The sequence below is a fragment of the Hermetia illucens genome, chromosome 6, assembly GCF_905115235.1.
Source record: "Hermetia illucens chromosome 6, iHerIll2.2.curated.20191125, whole genome shotgun sequence".
Taxonomy (NCBI): Eukaryota; Metazoa; Arthropoda; class Insecta; order Diptera; family Stratiomyidae; genus Hermetia; species Hermetia illucens.
In genome coordinates, this window is record NC_051854.1 from 38,524,290 (window position 1) to 38,551,843 (window position 27,554).

At 44.7% G+C, this 27,554-nt stretch overlaps 1 protein-coding gene across 2 annotated transcripts in view; it reads left to right on the forward strand.

Moving 5' to 3' along the window:
* Window positions 1-25,397, forward strand: part of LOC119659534 (glucose dehydrogenase [FAD, quinone]) — a 240,024-nt gene extending 214,627 nt beyond the window's left edge. The window contains exons 1-5 of one of the 2 annotated variants that reach the window (XM_038067676.1): window positions 2,341-2,347; window positions 3,157-3,160; window positions 15,902-16,307; window positions 16,367-16,698; window positions 23,900-25,397. In XM_038067676.1, the coding sequence (XP_037923604.1) occupies window positions 15,938-16,307; window positions 16,367-16,698; window positions 23,900-24,718 (1,521 nt within the window). In that variant the 5' untranslated portion in view covers window positions 2,341-2,347; window positions 3,157-3,160; window positions 15,902-15,937 and the 3' untranslated portion in view covers window positions 24,719-25,397. Of the gene's footprint in view, window positions 1-2,340; window positions 2,348-3,156; window positions 3,161-15,901; window positions 16,308-16,366; window positions 16,699-23,899 lie in introns of those variants that run through there. The other variant, XM_038067675.1, reaches the window with a different exon arrangement.
* The last annotated feature ends 2,157 nt before the right edge of the window (window positions 25,398-27,554 follow it).

A 27,554-nucleotide genomic window follows, 5' to 3' on the forward strand; every position in this document is an offset into this window, starting at 1 on the left:
TCAGGCAGTCCTTGTATGGCTGCCAGTATTTTTGCCTGTAGCAGATGTTGAAGATTTCTCTGGTCAGCTTCCTGAGACTAGAGAGATCTTCGTTCCACCACGGTGGCAGGGTCTTTTTGCTGTACTTAGTACGGCACGAGACTTTGAAGGCGGTATCAAAAGCCTTCTCCAGAGCCCCGACCTTTGAGTCCAGTTCGTCTGTCGTGCCAATCCTACCAATTTACGGACCGGAGAGTTTGTTCTTAATTACCTGACCAAACTTTCTCCAGTCAATCCTCCTGGGGTCTCTAAAGGGCTTGGAGACCTCTGCGGCGACATCTAGACTGAAGAGTATCCAACTGTGGTCAGAGAAGGATCTCTGGTCAGACACTCTCCAGTCCTCCACCTTAAGAATCCCGTTGTCGGTTATTAGGGTGATATCAAAGACTTCCTCCCAACCGTCACAGTTCTCCGAGCAGAGGACATGAAAGGTTGGTGTACCGCCCCTGTTACACACCGATAGATTTGAAGTAATAATAAAATCAAAGAATGACTCACCTCTTTCGTTGATTTCGGAGCTGCCCCAAAGCGTATGCCTTTCATTGGCGTCGCAGCCTATCAGTAGGTTGGCTTTCTTTGCTGTTATGGTGTTCGTCAGATGTTTTAGTTCTTCTGGCGGAGCTAATCGGTCGTGAGCCCTGTACGCCGAGGAAATATACACGTTCTCTGCCCCCACCTGCTCCAGCTTGACCACAACTAGGTCACTAGAACTCAGGTCCGGGCACAGGAAAGCGTGCAGACTCTTCCTCGCAAGAATACATGCTCTAGGTTTAGCCTCATCAGCGTCTCCTGTGCTGTGGAATAAATTAAAATATTTGCTTTGGAGCCCTTTGATGGTTCGGTCGCTTCAGACCCAGGGCTCCTGTATTAATGCGATGTCGATGTCTTCCTCTAAGAGGAAGACGAGCAGATTAGCCGAGGCGCACTTCGAGTGCTACAGATTTATCTGCGTTACCCTCAGCATGATCTGCTTGCATGGAGGGTTTGTCAGCCCCCGTCGGACCGTCGATCGTCATCTCCTCCAACAGCTCGTTGGCGGCATCGATTGGGTCAAGGTCGTCGTCCGGTTTTGCAGAGCGGAACACTTTTACTTTAGCATTGCTGACTCCGAACCACACTTTATAATCAGCCTTTTTCAGTGCCTCGAGGCACTCCTCGTTTATGCGGAGTAGTACCGGCTGGCTGTTTATCTGAGGTTCCTCCTCCTTTATAACAACCCAGTCGTCCATGGAAATCCCGGGGTTGTGAAGGCGCAGGAAATGGACGAGCTTGTCCTTCTCCATGCGGATCTCCGGCAACCAGATGCGAATGACCGGTCTCCTGGGAATCCCGTCGTAAGGGATAATCTTGAGCTTAACGCCCTCCCAGGCGTCGCTGATTTTAGCGACACACGAACCGAGAAAGTCCTTAGAGAACTGGTCCATGCAAGCTATTACGTGGAACCCACGGACCACCTGAGATGAATCAAAGTGGGGAGTGAGTCCCGGGTGTTTGCCTCCGGTCTCCACGAGATGTTCATAGACCATGCCCGACAGCCTAGCCTCAACACTGGTCCCCACCTCCAGCGCTAGTTTGCCGCTAGCAGAATTGCCATCCGCCAGCGCCACACGTAAGTGACTCCTGGCCACGTCGCTGAAGGGCTTCGCAGTACGTGGCCCGCCGGCTGACAGTTGCTGTACAATTTCCTTCGTATGTTGCTTGTCGTCTGCGCTCTTGCCCACTCTGCTCCGCTTCTTATCTTGTTCGACCTCGTCTTGAGATCGGTTGCGTTTTAGAGCGATGGGCTTCGCCTTCTGCTCGTCAGCCCGGCGTTTGCTGTTGTATGCATCAACAATCGCCTGGTATTTAGCGAGGTCTTTTTCATCCCGCTCGTCGACAGTACCGGCCTCCTTATTCTTGGCAATCTTGCCGAGAATATGCATGGCCTTCTGGTACTGGCTCTTGAGCAGGACACCCGTGGACCTTCGCTTCTTAGCCGGTTTCCGGCGACCGACATTCTTGTCGGTTTTCGCTTTCGAGGGATCCCCCGACGCTGAGGGTTTCGGGTCAGGAGTACTATGTCTGGTACTCGCTACCCCCAGCTTGACGGTAGTGGGTTCCAGGCTGGAAGCCACTAGTCCGTCTGACGCCTCGCTCCAGGAGGTCCCTGCGGTTGGTTTCAGCACAACGGTGCTACGGCTGGCACCGAGTGTACTGCTCTCGACGGCCACTGTCTCCTGGCTGGAGGTCAGCAGCTCGTCCTCCGATGATGCGCCTGGCATCATCGCCTCCTCTTCTATCGTCGTTTTAGTTTTTTTTTGTTAATTGAGTCCATGTCTTGGTCCCACGAGTATTCCGGGAAGAATATCCACCCTGGCTGGCCCGGCCACCAGGGTAAGGGTCTTATTTGAAACTGAAGGTGCCCAAGGTATTGGAATTCGAGTGTTTGGAGTCATTGATAAAACAGAAGAGTTTCGAAGTATCTAGATTCTTTTCAACTACCTTGATCTGCATGGTCTGGCTGACGAGTGGGTTCTGATTGCCGCTCGGTGAGAAAATTGAGGGTATGCCGGGCATGGAAAGTGCCGGACCAGAAAAAGAAGGTGAAAATGAGGAGAGGCCGAATAAGCTGTTCATTCCAAAAAAGTTTAGCCTTCTGGGGAGTTGAGAGGTTGCATTTGATGACATAAGGGTCCGAAGGCACCAGTTACGCAACCCAATACCTTTGTGATATTTGGTACATGGAACAGCCGAGAGTTCATGGTTACTCTGCGTAAGGTGACTTCTTACGACTGGAGAATTGGACACTAATCCAATTTGTACGGTTTGTAAGTTGTTGGGATCACAAATTTTCTCCTCCTTGAAGAAACCAAACGCTTATGGAATGTGGTCATGGCGGATGCGAAGAGGAAGCGGTGGCGTGAAATTTGGACTGATTTATCTATGACACAGGATATCTAGTCTTTCTGGACATCCAAGAAGGGTTTTCGCAACTACCTTCGTAACAAATCCCCGTGTTGAAACCCAAGAAACAATCTTGAATATCATGAATTTCTGCCTGGGTAGTATTGCCCCCATTCTCTTCTCTTCCGGATGTCCTTTGATATCCCAAAGTTTCTCAACCCTTCTTTGAAGAAGAGCTAACTACTGCCTTGCTTAGGAACAAACGTATCTCCGCCCCCGCGTCTGACAATATTACTTACTAGTATATACGCTGGTTTGCGCCGGAAACTTTCCCTGCTTTTCTACAGGATCTAAACCTCATCTGGTGCAAATTAAGTCGGCCAGAGGACTGGTCTCTTATTAGGGTGGTACTCATCCCCAAAATCCCTAAGAACACTGAACTTTTGACTATTTACCGCTCAATCGCTCTCATTGATGTATTTACCAAACTGCCTACCGGAAAAATGTGTCTGCTTAAACTGCAGGAACATCCACTTGCATCAACGATGTCTTATTGCACTTTTCGATAACTAAAAGCAAGGGTTAATAGGTATTTGTTGGATGACACTGGATGTTAAGAACGCCTATAAGAAGGTTGATCTGGTAACCCTCAGTGACATAATGTCAAATTTCCTTATTATGTCCAATCGACGCCCCGAGCTAGGGCTAAACTGTGTTCAAGTAGGCAACCCGATTTCTCAAGGATACGTTTTAAGTCCAATGCTGTTTAATATTTTTACAGCATCCCTTCACAATAAATGCTTTGATGGTATTGAAATCTTCCAATATGCGTTCGATTTTCTCATATTGGCCACTAGAGATGATGGGATTTCGACCTTCAAATGGTTGCAACATTGAATGCTACTGGATGTGCTATTCGCTTAAACCCTCCCCAACATCCTTTTCCTATTCGCTTAGTGGATAGCCCCTTTCATTACTGACCTCCTTCCAAGACCTCGGTGTATATTCGACGACAAACGTCGTTTCAATTCCCACTTCGATGACATCATCAATTCCAAAATGTCTAGCTTTATCCTACGTTCCTCCTCCGACTTTACCTTAATTCAGCCCTCCTTAAAACTCTTCAACTCCCTTGTTAAAAACATCCTTGAATATTGCTGTATAGTCTGGTTCCCTTCCGCATCCGTAACTATCGCGCTCTTAATTTTTTACAACCCAAATTCACATGAACTCTGCCAACTCGGATATTACTTTTCGCACCGCCTCTCATAACACACGTTGTGCGGACATTTTTTAAGTACCCTTCGCGGAGCTCGAATTTTACTTTCACTCCCCGATGCCGAAGCTATGCCGGTGCTACAACGCTCTACCGCTTAGGTCCTTTGACTCTGTCTCATCCTTTAGTTTAAAGCGTAATGTAAGCCATTTACTTGCTCCTCTCTCTGGGGACAACAATATGTAACAAGCAATTTGTTTTCTGTATATTAAATAAATTAAATAAATAAATAAATGAATAAATGCAGATAAATGAGTTCGTCGTTGAATCCCATAGGAGTTTGTACATTTTTTCCACCAAATATAGTCTTGTGGGGTATCAAATGAAAGGTCTCGGTTAGTACTTTCCAGACCCTCCAGGTCCTAGTTTTGGCATTTTTGGAAAGATGAGGAGTGCAGAGGGTCGAAAGTAATCAATTCTTTCACGGACCCATTCTCAGACAAATTGGAAAAAAAATCAAGAGGCTGCCACTGTATGTTGCCTAGGCTCGGAGATACTCCGCGTAGTTATATCTGCTCAAATAAAGTTAATAATAGTTTTACTATAATTAAAACATTCTTTATGATCCTACCAAGTTTGGTGGTAATCGCATTATTACTAACAAAGTTAAAATAGGTCAAAGTTGTCGTTTCTACGCAAAAATTGGAGTCTCTCTCCCCAAATGTCTATTAATCTCTATAAATCTTTGGTAAGGTCCATCATATGATAGAATATGCCACCATTTCCACTATGAACCTTACAAAGTACTTTGAAAACAAACTCAACTCAATATCTTCTTGTATTTTAAGAAGATACTTGGGGCTGACTAGAACCACCCAAATTACACGAGGTATTTGCTTTGGCAAAAGAGTCAGCACTCCGTTTAAGAAGGCCTCTTCTGGCAGCCAAAAAACTTTTTAAATTGAAGGAAAGGAATCCTATAACCTGGCAATTGGTGGTACACAACCAAGACGCTGGCAATCGCCTGTCCTAGATCTACAATGATAAAGTTGTCAGGGTTTATACTTCGCTCCTCTTCTGATTTTGACTCCATCTAACCCTTCTTAGCTCTCTTCAGCTCCCTTGTGAGAAGACCCTCGATTACTGCTCCGTGATTTGGTCACTTTCCCGTAACTGTGATTATCTTACCCTTGAACATGTACAACGTAAATTCACCCGTTCCCTTTCCTTTAAGGAAAACTTCCTTCATGTAGACTATCGCTCCCGCCTCCGCTGTCTGAACCTCCCCTTCCTACAACAGTGCAGAATCTATCTGGATTTAAGCACATTTTTTAAACTTTCGTGGACTGCCCCGCCTCTAGTAATATCAACTGCCGTCCGTCCGCAGACATTTTCAACGTTTCCTTCGCGGAGCTCGAAGTCTACTTCCATTCCCCAATTCCAAGGCTTTGTCCAAGTTACAACGCTATTGTGCGTTGGTCCTTTTAAGCTTCTCTTAAGCATATTCTAAGATTATTGCTTTCTCCTCCTCCTGAGGGCAATATGTAACTGGAGTTTATTGATTGATTATTATCCCTTAAATAAATAAATAAATTAATTAATACAAAGTCAGTTAGTGAATTTTTAACCTGCACTTGGGCTATCGTCTCTTCAATGTGGATGTTATTAGGCGTACTATTTTCGCTGAAATGTCAAAATCTAGCAATATTTTGTACAATGCAGAGTGACAAATGTCGACGTAAGCTTGATTAAAATCTACAAATCTTTGATATGTTTTGTTACACTCTCAGCGTTTCCATAAAACCGGCTTCATCGTAAATAGTGTATCTCTTGTAGATCGCCTTGATCGCCCCTTGACTTTCACCAATCAGCCTCTCATCGTAAATTCTTTCATCAGTCTGGTATATCATTGCATATATGTACATACTTTTGGTAGACTTAATTTTTCTCTTATAGTGCTGCTTTCTATTCATCGTTGAACCAATCGTATCCTTTGTTCGGGCAAGAAAACTATATGCAAGAGCAGCAAACTCAGCGGCGAAGGGGTACGAAATGTCATTGTGTATCTTTGGGGTAGAAACCATAAACAGTTGTACAATGGCAGATGCCCGCAGCCATGTACTCGCAACCACACAGGCGCACACCAATGCACTGCATCACATAAACCAGAGTTTATGCGCAGAATTTTTCTCCCGCAATTACCGTTGCGGTCAAAGATGCGCAATGATTTTTCTCTAATATAAAAATTTCGAACAATACGGTGGGATTTGAATTGAAATCGTATATAGGCTGGGGAGTCCAGGTGCTAGGAAAATGGCCGTGAAGTGGAGGAATGTTTTGCAGAACTTTAAACGCCCGTATCTCCATTAATATTGAGAATTTTGAGAAAAGGAGCTCAATTCTTGATCACTTGTGTAGAGAAGAATTAGATCTCTTAGATCTCTTTGAAATATGGGTTGGGGGTTCCATTGATGGATTCATCTGAGAATTCACGTAGATGTGAATTTATTTACTTTTCCTGAGATGAATTTTATCCTTGAGCTATGTGGTCCTTGCTAGTTTTTTCCATTAGCTGCCTCAGAACTTGCAAACGTCAGTTGTCCATCGGTTTTGAATGAGCGTGTGGTCGATTTGGTTAAAAATCTGACCAGCCGCTAATGCCCAAATTTCTTGATAAGGGAAAAAATGTTGGAAGCAAAATCAATGAAGCACTGTCGGTTATCACCCCGAATCATGATGATCATCCGAGTAAATGAAGAGCATTGACAAAGGGTGGGTATTCTTAGAATCTCATATTTTTTTCCGGAAGTGATAACCTCAAAATGTCTCACATTTCTGGGTACTTGCCCCTTGAGTCTCTTCTGCCATCTGACCAATTGGCACGAAGTGCAATTCTGTTCAACGCTCTTCCTTTTGAAATTTTTCATATAGACTACATATCCGGATAAAAGGGACCTTAGATTCACTCTCTGGAATCTTTCAAAGGTGTGATGAGTGATCCGCAACTTATTGACAAGAGAATTCTGAATGGTAGCCAACCTGATCTTGATGCGTCCCTGGACCTCCTAAATATAAACGTTCTAATCAAAGGGGGATTTAACTCACTTTCACGCACTCGCTTCTGGTGAGTCGTTGAAGCTAATTACATCATTAACTACTTTTCCAATAATAAACATTGTGAAAATTATAAAACAATGGACTATTAAAATCATAGTTTAGTCACTTTTGCAATTATGAGCTAATCTTACTCTTCTTCACTCATTTGAATTTCGAACTATAGTTAACTGGGAAACCTTACGCAAAAGTGAAAAAGATAAAGAAAGACTGAAGGTGCCGGAACGGAATGAGTACATTTTCGTAGTAAAAAATTCATATGCATATTAAACCATAACAAATGTGGTCAATTAATTTTATGTTGGTATTTTGGCATAGCTGAAACCTTTAATGTGATAATTTTCTGGAAAGTTAAGCATAATTCGCTTTTATGTAATGCTTCAAATTTCTTCTTTTTTTTTATGTAATGCTTCAAATTTCTATTTAAAAAAACTCCTTCCAGGTCCAACCCATTGTCTCGCGGATCCGAAACACTCTAGGAACCGAGACTGGAATAAGATATATTTTCAGACCTAGTTTGTATAATATATGGTGACACCATCACAATTCTTTTCAGACACAACGGAAAGACTGTTTTTTTTTTTATGGATGAAGGTGGAAACCTTAGCAAGACACTGCTGCGCCAGGTTGCAGCAGTGTGTGGGATTCACACCCACTAAAACCACCCCCACTCTTCCGCCCCTCCCCGCGGGACCACCGTGAAGTATTACTTCGCGGGAGAGGCTCTGGTTCGCTATACCAGCTCGTCCATGTCACGTCTCCGTCGCGCCGCTTTCCGAGCTCGATCCAACTCCAGGAGTTTTGTCTGCACCACGGCTACTGCCTCATTTACCGCCATCCAGTTTTCCTCCGACTTCAACATCTCTTCCACCAGGTTGGAGGGCTCGATGTCCGCCCCTAAGATGCTGTTCAACCTCCTTTTCTGCTGCCGAAATCTGGGACAATGGAACATAACGTGCTCCGGGTCCTCGAGTGTAGCACCGCATTCAGGACAGTTGGGAGACTCCTCCAACTCGAAGCGATGCAAGTACTTCCTATAGCCACCGTGTCCCGTAAGGAACTGTGTCAGGTGGTAATTCAATTCTCCGTGCTTTCGGTTGACCCATTTCTCGATACACGGGATCAATGTATGGGTCCACCTGCCCTTGTCGGAGTTATCCCATCGTTGTTGCCACTTGCCACACAACTCTCTCCTGATGGCTTTTCGGGAATCCGCATTCACCTCGGCTGGATTTGCCTTCCGTTTTTCGTAGAGCCAGTGTGCCTCGCTCACTAGAAGATCTGTAGAGATCATTCCTGCGATAACACACACTGCCTCCGTCGACGCCATCCTAAATGCGCTGCACACCCTTAGCGCAATTGGCCGGTATGCCGAACATATCTTCCTCCGGTTGACAGCGTGGTTCAACGCTCCCGCCCAGACAGGGGCCGCGTATAGCAGGATCGACTCACCACTCCCGCGATGAGTAGCCTGCGACTATACTTCGGCCCTCCCACATTAGACATCATCCTTGCAAGGGATGAGCTGGCATTTGCTGCCTTCTCTCGCGCATAATCCAAGTATCCCTTGAAACTCAGCTTGGCATCGATCATCACCCCCAGGTATTTGACAACCGATTTTGAGACGACCTCACGATTACCAACCCGGTAACCGTGTTGTTCTTCCAACGGTTGGTAATGAGGACTGCCTCCGTCTTTTCGTCCGCCAGGTCCAGCTTGGTCATTCGTAACCATGACTTGATGGTATCAATGGCTTCATTTGCATAAAGCTCCACGTCCTCGGGATGCTTTGCAATTGCAACTACCGCCAGGTCGTCCGCAAAACCAATCAGCGTTGTCTCCTCCGGCACGCGAAGGCCAAGCACTCCGTCGTACATTATGTTCCACAGCAGCGGTCCCATTACAGAACCTTGAGGCACCCCTGCTGTCACAATGTACTCCTTCGGCCCGTCGTTCGTCTCGTACCAGCGAAGTCTGTCCGAAAAGTAACTCTCGATGAGCCGAGCCAAGTAGCTAGGAACACCCAGTTTGGCCAAAGCGCCCTTAATCCAGCCCCAGTTGGCTGAGTTAAAAGCATTTTTGATATCCAGCGTCACCAGAGCACAGCATTTGCCCATGGCCATTGCATTTCGAGCCAATTCCACGACCTTTGCTACTGCATCGACAGTAGAACGGGCTCGCCGAAACCCATATTGCCGCTCCGAAAAACAACCGGCAAGCTCGATGATCGGGAGCAGCCTGTTGTATATCACCCTCTCCAACATCTTCCCCATGTTGTCTAAGAGACAAATAGGGCGATATGAAGAGGGCACGCCGGGTGGTTTTCGGGGCTTTCCGGGGTACCAACACCAGCTTCTGCCTCCTCCACTGGGCGGGAAACACTCCTTCCGTCATGCACGATTCGAATGTGCTTGCGAACCACTTTGGTGTGGCCTTGACCGCCACCTTCAGAGCCCTGTTCGGAATTCCGTCCAATCCCAGAGCCTTGCTGTCCCCAATACGTCTGCAGATTTTCCAAAGTTCCTCTTCGGTAACATCAGGGATCGAGAAGACGTCCTGCTGAGCTGCCAGTTGGAGTTCTCTTTCGTCCTGCTCCTGCTGCGGGAAAAGAGTTGCAATTATTTGCAACAAGAGTCGTGGGCCTGTCACTTGAGGTGATTTTTGCCCGCGGATCTTCTTCATTACAACTTGGTAGGCTGTACCCCACGGATTCGTATTAGCCTCTATGCAGAGCTTCTGGTAGCATTCCCGCTTGCTTCTCAGAATGGCCTTCTTAAGGTTGCTTTCGCAGATCCCTGTATTCCTCCTCACGCTTCTGGTGCTCCGGCCTTCCCCTTGTCCTGTGGGAAAGTCTCCTTGCTCGGAGACAAGAGGATCTCAAGGCTGCGATCTCCTTGTTCCACCAATAGTTTGGCCTCTTGCCGTGGTGCAAACGTCGTCGTGGCATTGTAGCGTCGCATGCTTCGGTTACACGCTGAGACAGCTGTGTGACCCTTTCCACCGTTGTTCCATCCGGATCATGGACTCCCTCCAATGCGGCCAGGAATGTCTCCTCGTCGAAAGCTCCGATAGACCAGCCAACCGCCTTAGCCTTTCCACCTCCAGAGCGCCGTTGACTGCTTCCCCGGTTCCCAATGCAGAGGAAGATGGCCTGGTGGTCACTGTGGGTGTAGTGCTCACTCACTTGCCAGCCCTCACCAGTGAAGTGCTAACAAATGTCAGGTCAACGATCGAACCCGACCCTCTTCCTCGAAAGGTGGACAAGCATCCAACGTTGGCCAGCACGATGTCCAGCTCCGCAAATGACTCCGCTGCGGTCTCTAGCGCCCAACACCAGACTATCTAATATCTCCTCATATTGTGCTAAGGTTGCACTAGGAGGAGCGTAGCAGCTGTAAATATGGACACCGTTGACCTTCGTCCTTATAAAACCGGCTGCCGGGGGGGGCCATGACTTCCTGAATGGCCTGTCTTCTGCACGCCCAGATTGCGGCGTTGCCAGACGCATCCACCGCCCAAGTCGCACCGCCGTAGTTTCTGTACGGCTCGCAAATAACCGCAACATCGACATTTGGTTTCTTCCACTTTTTTAGGTGTTGTGGCTGCAATAGTGAGATTACCTACTTTCGCGGGTACTCTCGCCGGCTCCGCCTTCTTTGGTGACTTCTTCGGGACTTGCTGTGGTCCAAGAGGCTCGCTGGTACCGTCTCTAGCCCGTTTTCCTGTCTTCCCGCCTGCTTTATCACGGGGAGGCGTCACCTGCGTTTCCCTTGTGACCTTACCAACTGACGCTTGGGAATTCTCTTCTTCGAGTGCCTTGATATAAGACAATTTAATGCCTCTTATCAAGGCTCGAATATTTTGGTGGATATTCCGCCTCTCCTTGATGGACTCGCACAGTTCATTTATTCGTTCCCCGAGTGTAACGAACGCCATTCCGGTATGTTCCCGTTTGCTTTCGCGCCTTGCGCCACAAGGAATGATCTCGATTGAGGGACTATTCGTATTTCTTTCAGAATCCCGCGACGAATCTCGACTACCAAAAAGAACCATTGTTCTCGGTGGTGATCTCCCAAGCTTCGAACTCCTCCTAAAGGGATCCGGTGTGGACCTAATTTCCACTCCACCATTATCTCTTGTAGCATTAGATGCCACAGTAGCCAAGTTTCCCACTACTGAGGCACTGCGGTCGTTGGATATCGACGGCCGGGAGCCCGCTTGCTCACTCCCAAACACCGCCGGCACTGGGTTTCCGAAGCCCTGCACCGTAAAAAAACTACTTTTCTCCTCTTCCATATTTGGTTTAATTTCTGGGTGTCCTTCTCATAGCCAATTTTTATCCACGGGTGGGCGTTTACTTCCCACCTACCCGGCCTGCGCATAAGCATGCCCATACACGCACATTTCCGGATGCGTGCATGTGCATGCCCGTGACACATTCGCCGAACATTCCCTTATCCGCACGAAGGGACGCACTTGATGGGAGATTTGGCAACTCCGCACAGGACAACGGAAAGACTGTGTAATTGTTTAAATTAAACACCGTCTCACTTTGAGTTTTTACATTTTAACTCCCCACCCCTATTTTCCAACCATTGTCAAATCTATCGTCAGTAAAGTACTCATCAAGACCTTTCATTTGATATCCCATATGACTATATTCAGGAAAAACATTTAACACCAAACCCCCCCCCCCCCCCTCCCTTATACTATTCTCCCTATAGTCTGCATATGTTCGCCAAATTTCGTCATAATAAATCTAACCCCTTTCGAAAAATGTCTGTGTCTGCACCAGACAGACAAGTAACACATTTTTGGTAGTTGGAGAGGGTGAGTTTGAAATTACTCCTTTTTAAATAAGGATGTCCCGCTCGCTTTTTGCTTCAAAAGTTTATCTCTTTGTATTTACTCCATTTACCTATGCCAAGATAGGGTGGCGATCTCATAGGCCACCTTCACTATTATCTTAGGCAGATTGAAACATCAGAAGAGGATGCAATCCGTCATAGACCTTTCATCCCTCTATCGGAGCACTCGAGCTCGCGAATCTTCGTCTAAAAGAGCTGTCAAAGGCAAATTTTTGTTCTCTCCATGATGGATTTTCAGATCCACCCTGGCACAAACCCCACATTATCCAGACTCTCCAAAGGTTATGAGTTACATTGAGGTAAATAAGCACGTGTCCACCTAAACTCAATAAGGTGGCGTATTTCATGTTTCACGCTATATAAACGTTATAAGAAGAAGTGTCAATTATTCGAACTGTTTGGTTTCGTCCAACACCATGGATGTGTTCGCCACGTGTTACCTCATGTGGTGTTGCAAGTAGCGCGACTACAGCCTCGACTCCACTCGAACTTTATAACTCATAAGACATGTCATCTCCTATGCCTATTGGAGAATTTCTTTTTCTACTGGGATTGATATATGGTATGTGTTAATGGGGTGCTTTGCTTCCAGCCTTAGTCATTGCAGCAAAGCAACCAAAGAACGGTTTACGTGGCGGGGACGGTAAAAGAGGTAAAGACCTGACTGGAGAAACCAGATTGACGCAAGAAGACGAAAAAACGTAAGCGGTCTTAATAAAGAAAAAAGGAAAACCCCATAAAGATTTAATTTGGTGGACATACCGCCGTCTCCAAGCCAATTGAAATCAGGGAGCTCGACTTCCGAAAGGATGACGACCTAACTGCTCCTTAGCGATCCAAAATAAATATCTGCTTTTAAAGAAATTTTGCGGTTTCAGCCTGTCCGGAAAATGTCCACCGAATCCCACCAATCTCTTCGTGAAGTTATCTCTCAATAAAATCTCACGATTTCGTTTCACTTCCAATGGTGACTTCTCGTGGTCAAAATCCTCCTCCTAGTTTTATCGGCACAAAGAACTGCAGAACTGTCAACTCACGCTCACTTCTAGTAAGTCAGAATTCTGAACCTTCTTCACCAACAGTCAAAGGTCACCTCCTCTGCCCATCAGCTGTCTCTCGATCAGTCGGTCCCGCTAAACCTATCCTTGAACTTCTACAGTTCATCTTCCCAGAAACGTCGAGCGACAAACCATTCCCATCTATCACGATCAATTCGCCTGAAGGCATTCAATAATGTGCAATATGCGGCGAAATTTGAGGTAATTGCTCACTATAGAATACATTACTTGATCAAATTTATCCCAAAAAAGGGCGAACGAAAACCCGCTCCCGTTGAGAAGCCGCGGTCACTATAAATTTGACGTTAGAAATTCTGATTTTGGGATTGAACAGTCTGAATTTGAAATAGCAAATTCTGAAATTGATTTGGAAAAAGGTGAAGTTAATTTGGATTAGTCTGAAATTGTTTGGAAAATTCGGAATTTGGTTTACAAAATTCTGAATTTGACTTGCAAAACCTATATCTTTAAATACATATGTATGTACATATTCAAAACCAGAGCCAATCTTAACAGTGGAACTATTAATGATAAAGTAAGCAAGGGTTGGGACAACGAACCCCTATTAGCACTTAGCGGTAAAAATAAAAATATTTGCTCCACAAATAAGGAAGAATCACGCTGCTAGGCAGAATTACAAATATAAAATCACAAGTTTGGGCTCTCATCTCATACAGCATCGTTTATGGGAACATTAGGTTAAAATTTTGACGGAATAGCGCAAAAGTTTGGGCCGACCAATATATTTGGAAAGCCTAAATCTCTGAATTGCCCTCCTTATGATATTTTCAGTTGAGGGCTCACAAAGGGCTGAACAGGGGCACATTATTTTGGAAGACCATCGTAGCCAGGCCCGACATCGGTACCAAGTTTGCCAATGACGAACTCGACATGCAGAGAAGTAAGAGGGATGCGGGGCAGGCTACATCCACTAGCGGAAGGGATGAGGAGGAACGAGGGGAATATATAGTGAGAAAAAGTAGCGGCAGAGTAAATCACCAAATAGTTGAGGGGAGTTAGCTGAGGAGACAGAGAACTTAATGGACGGACGGGATAGCTCGGCAGTACAGCGGGAGTTGCAAATGTGGGACCAGAAAGGTTTAAGGTTTCCGCATTTCTGGACTTACGTATTAAGAATTTGTCTGAGAAACGTAGAGTTTTGAAAAAAAAACTAAGTCAGCATGGTTTCTAGAAGACAGGAAATTCTTCCTAGCAGTGTGCTTTTCACGAAGTTTTTTGTGAACTTCAGTGTGAAACCAGACAGGGTAGAAGCATAAGCACTTAGGGGAGGAGGAGAGATAACAAGGAAAAAGATCAGATAAAATAGAATAGAAGATGTTGAGTGCTTGATCATATGGGGAGAGGAACCCAGTTTATTTTGCCAGGGCTAAGTTCAGGCCTGGAAATTTCCCTTACAAAAGTTGAACTTGGACTTGAGATTTCTGAGCATCGAACTCGAGTCAAGAGTGGGATCTAAGTGGTTTCTAGAAAGGTTAAACTGGAGAGCGACACAGGTGTACATGAAAGTGGATAAAGGGAGGTAAGTATGGATGGAGTTATTAGGAAGGGAGGGAAGGTCAGGAGAGCATAGGAAGATTAAAGTCGCAACAGAGGATGAGAGGAAGTGAGGAGAACGAAACGATTTGAACTTCTGATAATCTGTCGAGGAAATCCTCGTACAGTGGAGGTGGTTTGATGCAGGGAAAATATACGCACGATATGATAAAGGGGCATACGTTTGGCGAAGTGACTCGTACGGCGAAAAAATCGTAGTTGGAGGAGGAGGAACGGGAAAAGACGATTTCGGCACGGAGAGGGGACTTAACAGCTATCAAGACACCTCCGCCGGTTGCCTTGCCAAGCGCAATGTAGTCTCTGTTACAACGAAAGACAGAGTAACCTTCGAGGAGCTCGGAATCGAATATCCTGTCATCCAACCAGGTTTCAGAAATGCAGATGACGTGGCGTTGGAATGCCAAGGTAGATAGTTTGATATCCGACAGCTTGATCCTTAGACCCCTTACATTTTAATAAAGCAGTGTAAAGTTGTTAGAATCATTTCGTTCGGCGAGGCAGGTGGGCGGTCCGGAAATTTTCACGAACTTAAGCCCTTTGATAAAGCTAGGTGAGGCAGGCGGGTGAGAGAGGGGTGACAAAGTTGAGTTGGCTTTACTTCTGATATAGGCAAGAATTTCGTCGGGTGTGGGGGTTATTCCCATTGTTGCTTTTTCTCTATTTAATTGATGAAGCCGGGCTCCACTTTTATTATCACCAAACCTAACGCTATGCAATTGGTAAGCCTGTAGAAGAGAGGCAGAATAAAGACGAACACAAAGAGCGATGACGGGTCGAGATTGGAATCCGAGAATACATGACAAATGCATTCTCCAAATCGATGCAACAAATCATTTTTTATTCAAAACAGCAAAAAACCATTTCAAAATGGCATGTGAAACTGTCTAAGTAAAAAAAAGTGGTCAAATTCTTCATGGCGCCAAAAACAATGAAGTTTAAAGCTTAAGTCGTCCCAATCATCATTATATTCCGTCCTCGAGTCTAATTTAAAAGACAAAGCGAAATTTAGACAAATGGAGATACTATAACAGTAATTTGGCAGTTAATTGTGACCATTCTTCTTTGATCAGATATAGAGTTCGCATACATTATCTTTATAGGTCGATAAATCTGATATGAATCATTAATAGATATATTTTTTATTTCCAGGTGGCGATGAACCTGTAGGCGCTCAAATTCCTTCTATGTTCCTTAATTTTCTTGGTAGTGATATTGATTGGAAATACCATACAGAACCCGAACGGAATGCTTGCCTCAATTCCGATGGTCAAAAGTGTTATTGGCCCCGAGGCAAAGTTCTTGGTGGCACCTCTGTTATGAACGGAATGATGTACATCCGCGGAGATCCTCAAGATTACGACGATTGGGAAGCTCTTGGTAACCCAGGGTGGAAATTCAATGATATCCTTCCATTCTTCAAACAATCCGAAGACAACTTAAACATCAATGAAGTTGACAATAACTACCATGCCACCGGAGGACCTATGCCAGTCTCGAAATTCCCATACAATCCTCCAATGTCTTACTCGATCCTGAGAGGTGGTGAAGAACTTGGTAAGATTTGCTCACCCCTAGAGTTGTCACAATGTATAGTAACTAGCTTTATTTTTCAGGATTTACTGTGCAGGACTTGAATGGCGGAAATACAACAGGTTTCATGATTGCTCAAATGACAAGTCGCAATGGTATCCGTATGAGCAGCGCACGTGCTTTCCTACGACCAGCTCGTAATCGCCCAAATCTTCACATCCTTTTGAACACCACCGTTTCAAAGGTTCTTGTGAATCCAGTTTCGAAAACCGCCCATGGTGTTGAGGTCATTGACCAATATGGAAGCTCTCGTAAAATCTTAGTGAAAAAGGAAGTCATTGTTTGCGGAGGAGCTGTAAATTCTCCTCAAATATTAATGTTGAGTGGAATCGGTCCAGTGGAAGAACTTCAAAGGGTAAGTTTGTCTGCATAATAAAATAAGATTCAAAAGTTATAATAGGATAGGAATTATTAGGTGAATAAGGTGAGTTCCTTTTTGCTGAACAGTCAACAGTCGTTTTTATAGAGATGTTAAGAGAGAAAATCCGCACCCCGACGAGGCCCAAGATGAAAATTATCCAGGTCAGGAGTGAAAATTATGCAAACCCTCCCATTAGCCCTACTTTTCGTTGAAATTTCTGCTTCGAATCTCCGTGAAAACAAGGGCCCGGGAAGATCCCCCTCTTTCCACCCCAATCTTGTCAGGCCTGGCGGAACTAAATATAACTCTCACTGGAAAATTCTTAGAGAAGGAATTCGCAGAATTTAGCCAGATCAAAAACTGGCTACGAGATTTCGCTTCAGACTTTTCAATCCTGTCAGTTCAACAACCACATCTTAATATTGTCTCGGTTCGCCTTTTGAAAGTCCTCAAGTCATTCACTAGTAATTGTAGGGTACAACTCCCTGTTGTGCCTAAATCGACATACGTATATATATGGTCTTTCGCACTGCTCTCAGAATTATCCTCAGGCCTTCTCTCCAAAAATATAATTTCTCAGAATCCTGAGCACAAATTGCCTTCCGTTTTTAAAAATCGGTTTACTGTCTGTCTGTCTGTCACAAGCATTTTTCTCGGAGACGGTTGTAGTCATTGCCACCAAATTTGGTAGAAAGGTGGGAACTGTGAACGCTCACGCATATAGTGTAGTGAGTTACATCCTTTTACGTTGAATTTAAGGGGGTGGGGGGGGGGGTCCCCATACATGCAAAGGGGGGGGGGGGGGGGGGGGGTGTAAATTTTTTTTTCATTAAATATAGTCATGTGGGGTATCAATTTAAAGGTCTCGGTTAGTACTTTTCGAAACTGGTCTTAGTTTTGAAATTTGTTGAAAAGGTGGAGAGTGCGGGGGGTTGAAAGTGATCATTTTTTTAACGAACCCATTCTCAGAAACTACCCAACCGAAAAATCTGAAAAAAATCAGGGGGCTGCCACTATATGGTGCCTAGGCTCCGAAATACCCTCCATACCGACTTGTTTAGATTTTGTGTAAAAGCAACACCTTATTAAAATTGGTTTACTATCAGCCTGTCCATCACACGCAATTTTATCAGAAATGGTTGAACCTACTGTGATGCAATTTGGTGGACCCACGACGTCTGTGAAATCACACGAGGCGGAATTTTATGTGATTAAGGATTGAGGAATTCCCATACAAGAGATGAACGGGTGGAACATTTTTACTCTGAATACATCCGTATAGGCAAAAGTTTGTCAAAATTGTGACTCTCTCCAATTGTGTAATTTTTTTATACCTAATAAACTCTGTGCAAGTGATAAGCTCACAACAACAAGACGAACGCAGACACCCATGACGGCTGCGATTCGAATCCAGAGAAGGGAGATTGGGAGGCTGACGCTCTACCCTCTCAACCATCGCGCCATCAGCTGTAACTGTGGTACGTTTTTATGAACCTCTGGTGGACTCGAAATGGACACTTCTTCGATAAGATATTGTTAGTTGAAACTAACACAGGTAAGGTATCTATTTGTTCACCTTACCAGTGTTAATTCTCAGAAGGAGGAAAAGTGGAGGATAAGGAGAGAAGCCTTCAGCCGTAGGCACTTCCCGAGGAAGCCAAAAGAATGGTCCACAAATCATTTCGAAATAAGCCAGAAGTAACTAAACGAACTGTAACGAAACAGTTGAACGGATTCATGAAGCTCGGTAAATATGCGTTGAAGTGAACTATATACCGATGCATTTGATCAACCAAACGGAAGCAACAGGCCTGTAGACATCGTGTGAATCAATTTGTGGACAGAGGGAAGGCGTTTTTGTTGCAAGATGGAACTCGACCGCGTTCACCTTTGAGAAGCTACGAGTACTTCGAGAATGTTTGCACAGGTTGGCCTAGCAACACTCCCAATTTGAATCCCATAGAAAATGTGTGGCTCAGGTTGAAGGAGAGGAGTAAATTTACAGAACCCTAGCCCAAAATAGGCAGTAATTGATTGAAAGAATACATTATGAGTCAGACACAATTTCTGCGATGGACCTGAAATATTTGAGCAAAAATTTCCGATAGGAAATTTTTTATTGCATAAAAAAACAAAGGAAAGCACACTCTTACACACTCCATTGAATATAACCTATTACGTGTCCTTTAGAATAAAATTAGAAAAATTAACTCTTTAACTCCCCTTTTTAATTAAATTTTATACAAAAAACATGCTATGCCCTTGGTATACAAGCCCCAGTGTCAGGATCGTATGCTTTTATTTTTTTCCCCAGTTGACAACGCCCACATTGAGGCTTCATTATTTGGGGTTCCCCACATCCCTATCAAAATCTTTTCTTTTCTCCACAATTGGGACTCCGGCAACTGCCATTGGTCCTGTTCACAGCTAGGATAGGTATCCATTTCCTTGACTCTCCGTCTAGCCGCTCCGGAGCCTGTTTGCCATGGATTGGCCAGGCGAGCTTTCAAGTTCTCTTGTTTCAGCCAAACTGCCGAAGCTGGTACACAGTCGTGGCAGGGAAATGCAAGATGGACTTCTGTGTTGAAGGGTGTAGCCCCCTTCGAAGAGTTTCAACCAGTTCCATTTCTGATAGAGGATTTTCCAACCGTTCCATGATCTTATGTGCAGCTTGGGAGAAGCAATCGAAGCCTTCACCTGGTTGCTGTAATCTTTTCCGGATTTCATCACGCAGCCCGTAGCCAGAATGCTGACCCTTGAAGCGATCTCGCAGCGCCTGTTTGAAGGATTCCCAAGTCAACCTACCCAGGGGCTGGTAATGTTGCCAGTACAAGTCAACGGCACCCTGAGTAAATACCATGTGGGCGTGCTGGCATAGCAACTCCAAATTGTCGCACAGAGTAGACTGCGCTAACAGCTCTACCTGAAACAGGAAACGCTCCACTGAAATTGTGTTTCCCTGCCCCTCAAGTTTACGTTCCAGGAATTTATAATATGGACTATCCTATCCGCGAATAATGTGGAACGTGGTGGTGAGAAGGCCGGCAATAAAGCAGTGGAAGTGACCGCCGTCGCACCGCTACAGAGACATGTTCGAAAAATTGAACTTCGCCAACTCCTCTTGCATTCAGCATGGTTTTCTTTGACGGAAAAGCCGCCGAAGTAACCGACGAAGGCAAATTCAATTCAAAAACAGAAACACCAAAACAATCATTTCCCGCCGTAGAATAGGAGAATAAATAAGCAAAACACAAAATGGGAAACGCAAGAATTCACTCTGCTTTGTCTGGAATTCGTGGACGAGATGAGAATGCACCATTGGTCACGGCCGGACCCAGCATCTAGCTGCGATCTCCGTTGTCCAACCAAATGCCAAACGCTCATCCATTCCTTAATACCTACAAAGAAAAAAGATGGAAACGAAGTCACAACGAAATCCGCGTCAATCTAATCTTTGCTGTTTAAAGTCGGAGAATTGGCTGGAGACGAAGTATTGCGGACAATCAGACACAGCCTCGCGCTACATACCTCTGTTTCCCACCCAATACTCGCCATCAACTAACATGCTTCTCCCGGCAATGAAAAAAAAACGTCTCTTCAATCACCAAGAGTATCGAAACGCGAACATTTCTAATTCTGTGTATGATATCAGAAGCGAGAAAGAGCGAAAATTAGGGACGACCAGGACTAGCATCTCGCTACTATCCTCCAACCCGACACACATTTTATTTTTTACCCTTTTTCCTGGCTTGGATTCGCATGCAAAGTATTGGAAGCGGCCGGGCATGGCACATCGCTTCAGTCCCCCGTTTCTAATCTAATACCAGCAAACCATCAGCTTCTTCCTCGCCACAGAGAGAAAGGATCAGTAACCGCATGTCGAAATCTCGAAAGGATTTTCATTCATATAAAAGCAAGAAAAGACAGTTCCCAAAAGCTCGGACGGCACAACCTTTCAGCCTCCAGCCGAGAAGGCCCGTATTCCAGAGACTTAAGAGACGTTCGCTTGCAAGACCTAACGCTTCAAAAGACCACACCAAGCGAAGATCAGGCAAGACCCTCTACAGGGCCGGGACGTATCTCCACCGACACCTGAGAGTCTTCCCTAGTGAGGTTTACAGCCTACCCTTTAAAACAAAACATCAGAATGACTCATGGTATACTATAAGGAAAGTATAAGAAACCCTAATCTACAAGGTAGGAAGGAAAACTGAGACTTAGGAACACTTGCTTCTGGGAAAAAAGGAGTGAAACCCAAAACTTCAAAGATGAGGACATATGCACGTAGAACCTAGCCGGGAACAATGTTGAGAATCTTTTGTTTCTCTATCTGACACACCAAATCGAAGTTGTAAGCCGGAAAAGGCTATCTTCCATGGATTCAAGTAACCAGAACCTAGGAAATATTGGGCCCCACTTGGGGCGCGATTTGTAATGACACAATTGGATTTATCGATGGTCAAAAGACTGTGTTGAATGGCCGGAGACAACCAAGAGCGGAGAGCTATCCCAAAAACTTAAAAGTTATATTGACCGTGAAGGTCTGCCCACAAATTTTGAAACTCCATCGAAGTGCTCCGTCGACACGTGCTTCCACAGGCTCGAAAATGTGGGGGTCTTTCGAACACTTCGACCCCTCACGTGTCAATTCACAAAAATTCACGTGTCTTTTCCTGCACATGGGTCCGCAGCGGATCCTGAAAAATAAATCAAACACGGGGATTCGCGTGCACCTATCGAAATAAACAACACGCGAGCTAAACCTTGAAATGAAAAAATAAAAAAGGACGACTCGACTGCGGATGTGGAGCCTTAAAGCTCCTGGCCCAGGTGGCCGCAATCGAAAATGAGGGTCCACAACGGATCACATCCTCGATCAATATGTTCCCTACCTCAGATATAGCCGGCTTTTGAGGCTCCCGCCGTACCTTGACATTCTCAGGCCATGATATTGGAGGATGTCTTTTTTTAAGATTGCCTCTGGAAAAGGCGAATCAAGGACTACACCTGTCGGAAAGATGCGGACACTACAATGTACTTGGGCATCGCAACCTATCAAAATTGGTCACACCTTCCTCTCATAGTACTTCATTATTTTCTCAATTATTTCGGTGGTCCGCAGGGTAGTCTCCTAGAACGACTGCTTCACAAGTTCTCCCACTGGCTCCCAATGCAGCTTGATGTGCTGCTTAATTTCCAGGCAGAAGCTATGGAGAAAGGAAGGACTTAAGAGTTATGCAAGCTGTTGGTTTTCCGCAAGATATATTTTAATCTGCCTACCTGGTAGATCATAGGTCTGAACCCGCTGTCAGGTAGGGTTTTCGCCTGATGTTTCTTCAATTTCTCTCGGCGCATACGCGGTGGGATGGAACCGATTTTGTATTATAGATACATAACATATGCTATCATAGTTCTTCTTCTTTAGTCTTTGTCCCCTCTGGCAGTGGGGTTGGCTAATAACACAGCCCTCCCCAGCTTGATAGCTTAAAAACTAGGACTCTGTACCTGTTCCGTCCTCCATCGTACACTCAACCAGAATTAGCTCTAGTTGGAAGCGTACGCGTCAAACATAAGTTTAGCCTTTCAAAGCTTATATAACTGCCCAATGATAAGATTCTTAATTTCTCCGTTGCATCTTACAAGTATTTGCCAATGCAACGTCCGTGACCCTAGCAACTTAATTATCGCTGGCTGTCTTTGTCCCTACTGTCACCCCTGGACTACCCTAGGCTTCTTCCATTTTGATTCAGGCTGACTTTCGAGGTTGCTCCCTCTCGCGGGCCGATCTCGACTGCTACTTTCTCCTCCGGTTCTTCTAACGAAGAGTTTAACCATGGATGCCTCTTCCGACTTTAGGCTCACTTTCAGATAACATAGGCAACATTATACCACTAAGACGTCTTCTTCCTGTATCCGTTGTGACGTGCTTTTGCTAGCCTCTGCCTTTAGTCCCATTGTCAGTTGCCCATTTGAGAATTGGGTTGATATCGTTGATAGACTGTCTCATTGCCTTTCCCTTCTGGCACTTAGGAAGATCAGACTATTAGAATACTGTAGACATGTAGCTTCTCCTGATGCCTCAGTTTGAGAATCATATTGAGCCTTTTGTCATTTTTCTTATTTTCGTTAACGTTCACCTTTTTCCCACCGATATGGTGGTGAGGAGCTGGTCCTTTGTTACACCTTCAACTTTAAAGGCTCTTTGACCGTGTGACAAGATTCTCTGCGTATGGCTTTATCGTGGTTTCCGCAAACTTGATGGAAGCTGCTTCCTACATTGTCGGTGAGCTTCATTTTTTGTATGATCTGTTTGAGATAATTTGTGATTCCTCAGAATGGACTCCTAAGATACAATAAAATAATTGATACATCGTTTTCATGATCATATCCGTTAAATCAGTTCATTCCAAGTCTCGTCTTTAAACTCCATACCAATGTTGTAATGGCAGAAAGGAGTTTGATTTTCAAAAGACGACTACGGTTTCGTCCAGAGCAGAGGCAACTCATCAGGCACTGCCCCTGCCCTGGGAGCGGCATGATCTAAGTGGTTAGCAGATGTAGTTCACTCTCTTTTTTTAATTCGCAAAAATGTCATGGCTAGGTATGTCTAGAAAAGAAACCACCTAGTATTTCTGGCCAATGTTGGCCGAAGCTGGAATATTTCTTGTTTGGAGTGAAGAGAGCCCTGAGGGGCAGCGTCTGATGAGTTGCTTCTGCCTTTCATGAAACTGTAATCGTATATTGGAAATCTTTTAACTTTGGGTGTCATCCCAAACCGAGGAGCTCATGGGCCAGAAAAGTGAAAAGCCGGATAATCCGGTCCACCATCAAGTGGATGGCCGATTCAGGGCTCCCTCCATTCCAAAGAAGACGGGTTGATACTTCACACCCGGTAATTCCAACGATAGATAGTCCTGGTATTTGATTCCAAGGAAATTATGGTTGGATATTGCCTTCCAAGTTACGACCCCATCGTAAATAAAGTGGTTCAGGAAACTCTTGGATTCATTTCCATTCCATGCATCGGAAAAAAAGCCTAATCAATCGATTCCCTGCAATCTCAAAAGTTTTCAGAAGCCTATCGCTGGTCGAAATTAAACATCTTGGTTCCTTGATGAAACCTTGCGAAATTTTTAACTCAAATTAACAAAAAGATGCATCCAGAATTAAAGTAATTGTACCTCTTATTTTACAGGCTGGTGTTCGTCCGATTGTCAACCTCCCTGGTGTTGGAAAGAATCTTCACAATCACGTGGCCTTCTTCATGAATTTCTTCATAGACGATGCTGACACCAGACCTCTCAATTGGGCCACCGCAATGGAATACCTTTTGTTCCGTGACGGTCTCATGTCAGGCACCGGCCTCTCTGATGTCACCGCGAAATTCGCTACACGATATGCTGAAAATCCCAATGTTCCAGATACACAATTATACTTTGGAGGGTATTTGGCTGATTGCGCTAAGACCGGACAAGTAGGAGAACTAACAAGCAACGGAACAAGATCAGTACAAGTATTCCCTGCACTGTTACATCCAAAGAGTCGAGGCTACATCACTTTAGCTTCTGCAGATCCACTAGAACATCCCAAAATCTACGCCAATTATTTAACTGAAGAGCACGATGTTAAGGCGCTCGTGGAAGGAATCCGTTTCGTAATTCGCCTGTCGGAAACTCCAGCGCTTCGTGCTTATGGAATGAGATTGGATACAACTCCAGTTCAAGGATGCGAGCGTATTCCGTATAATTCGCAGGAATACTGGGAATGTGCGGTTGTACGAAACACTGGCCCAGAAAATCATCAAGCGGGCTCATGTAAAATGGGACCAATTCGTGATCCCCTAGCAGTAGTCGATCATGAACTCAAAGTTCATGGGGTGAGAGGTCTTCGTGTGGTAGATGCCTCAGTAATGCCTAAAGTTACATCAGGTAACACACATGCTCCAGTAGTAATGATCGCTGAAAAGGCATCGTACCATATTCGGCGAGCATGGGGCGCAGTATATCGTCAGTAGTCAAGTTTTATTTGAAATAATTCCAGTACTTAATTTAAAGTAGAAGAAATTGGAGATACCCTTAAATGGTCTGAATTGGACGAACTTATGGTTTTTAAGAATATATGCCATAAAATTATAGTCGTCCCTTAAAACGGCAAAGAATTGTCAACCCCTGTACCTACCTTTCTCACAGAATCAATTAATCATATCAATTTAGAAAAAAGATTGTTGAAAATAGCTTTACAGGTTTACTAGGATTTATCTATAAACTTCATATATTGTTACATAGAACCTCCGATAGATACTCCAACATGGGGACATCAAAAGTTTGGCTGCAACAGATTGCCAAGGCCAAAAATGGTAGCTCCAATTTCAATTCGTCCCCACGGGGGAATTTAATTCTATAAAATGAAACTATAAAATAATTTAAAATACTTCGCATTGAAAATAGAAGTAAGATACCGATTTTGATGACATCCTGCTTACACGCACACATAATTTAGTTTAATTTTATTTTGTAAAAAATATGTCAGGACATATTGTACAAATGTTAAAATGGAACACAAAAGAGATTGTAAGCCAATATAAAGAATGAGAAGTTATAATACCCTAAAATATTTTATTTTTAATATCAAACTTTATATACATCAAAGACAATAAAATAAAGGATATATTATTATATAAGAACAAAACCCTGGCTCAACTGTTTTACTCAGTATTCAATGAAGCTTTCTTCTCTTTTTCGCAGCGCTGTACCTCTTTTCAAATCTTTCTTCTGCTCTCTCTCCTCTCCATCGAATCATTTCAATTTACTAGCTGGGTTTGTCAATTTCTCATACGCCAGAATGATACATTGTCTCCCTCTCGCCCAATCAAACAATCCATTTATGCTTTTAAACTAATATCATGGTTGGGATCCTCCATAACGCTGAAGAATAGCTTGTTCTTCACCAATCGACACCACATTGTACTCCAAGAACCTTCGTGGCCTTATGACATGCACCCTTCAAAGGCTCTAGCATCAAAATCCCCTATCCCCTTATCCCTACCAGGATTGGCCTTTTCGTGCCCAAAACAGCATCCTCCAGAGCATCAAGTCTGCATTGAACCGTGCCGACATCTTTCATTCGGTTTCAGGTAAACGCTAAAAAACGGTATCCCCAAACACCGAATTCACCCAAAGCCATCCCCTCTGCCGAAACCCAGATGGCAATGGCATCTGACAAGTCGAGATGCCAAAAAGCTGGGTCCCTTGTTTCGGTATTGTTCGCTGTTTAGCATTGAATCAACTTTTACCTCCACAGTGAACTACACTAACAGCTCGTGAGCGTTTGCCCTCCGATACATGTTAATCTGTAGGATGCGGATCATTCTAGCCGCGTCCTAACTCTTTCCAGTTCCGCCTTGGAGACTTTACACAGTTCGGATTCCGCAGCATATGCGAGGCTCTCTCCAGACGACTCACGATCCTTGGAGAGATCGCAATTCTTTTTTTCGTTGCAGATATTTGTTTGGTCACCTATCTGATCGCTTCAACGGCATGCTGTCCTCCTTTCGGGTCCCTGCCAGGTTGTAGACGTGCGGCCTTAGTCCAAGCACCTGTAACACTTGGTGGGAGTTACCTGCATTCGTACCTTGCATATTATCCATCCGATTTTGATTTTCCCGCTCTTAAGAAGTTTCCTCGCTTATTGCTCGGCGACTTGCTCAACAACGAGAATTCACAGAAGTGATACCTATCTGGACATTGGTTATCTCCGGAAATTCACACTTAATGGCCTCCTCCACTTCAACCTTTCCTGTGAGATGGTTACGACCTTAGCCTCTCTCTTCTGCCTTCTTGTTTTGCACCTACCTGACTACCTGGATGAAATCTCCTTCAGACACTTCCTCCTTTTTCCGCTTTTCCTCGGGTTGCTTTGCGACATATTGTCTCCCATCCGTTTGGCGCTTACAATGTTCTCAGTAAGACGTGCGTCTGTTTCTGCTTTTCGCAGAAGTTCCGCTGGTGCCCTTGTTCACCTGCAGAAGGAAATACGGTCCAGGAGTTCTTCCCAATTCATCATGCCTTTGCTGACGTTTTTCTGGAGGAACCTTGCCGACCGGATACCCTTCACCGCTGCAGTGCATTTTCTGGTAAGACTTCGACTCTAACAAGGACAGTCAACTATGCTTCCACTAAGCTGGATGGAGTCTGAATTTACTAGTATTTTCGGCTTTGGCTATTGTATTAGGGCACAAGTTGGTGGTTGGGTTTGGGAAAGTGCATGCCCTCCTCGACAACGGTATCGAAAGAATCCAGAATCTTTACTTTCCCCAATTTGGTCAAAACTTTCAGCGTTATATTCCTCTCCCTCTTTCCCCATGCAGAGGCATTGAACATAATTAATTTCGATGATTTTTTTATCACCCACAAACCCTTCGATTCCCTCCCCCAGGCAACATAATGTAACTGGAATAGAGGAGGCGCGATCACGAAAAGTCACCAATCGAAAATACTGGTACCGATATCCAATCTAGACCTGGTTTAGTAAGTAAAGTAAAGAATTGGAGACATACCGGTTTTGCTGCACCGAGGTCCATCAAGTTAATATCCGTAAAAGCTGTCTGGCGTCCTGGCTTACGCATTTAATCTCAAGCATTACTCTAATAGCCTTTCCACCAACCCCCCCCCCCCCCCCCACCCTTTTAAGCCTGGTTTTATCCACAACCAAACGTTTATATAGAAAGATTCTTTCCTCGGACGTGACAAAGAGTTCGCAATTTTTCTTGCTAAGAACCCGAACCTCCGAGGCAGGACCATAGAGAGAAAATCTAGGCTCAAGGTCGAAATTATGCGGACTCACCTGCTATT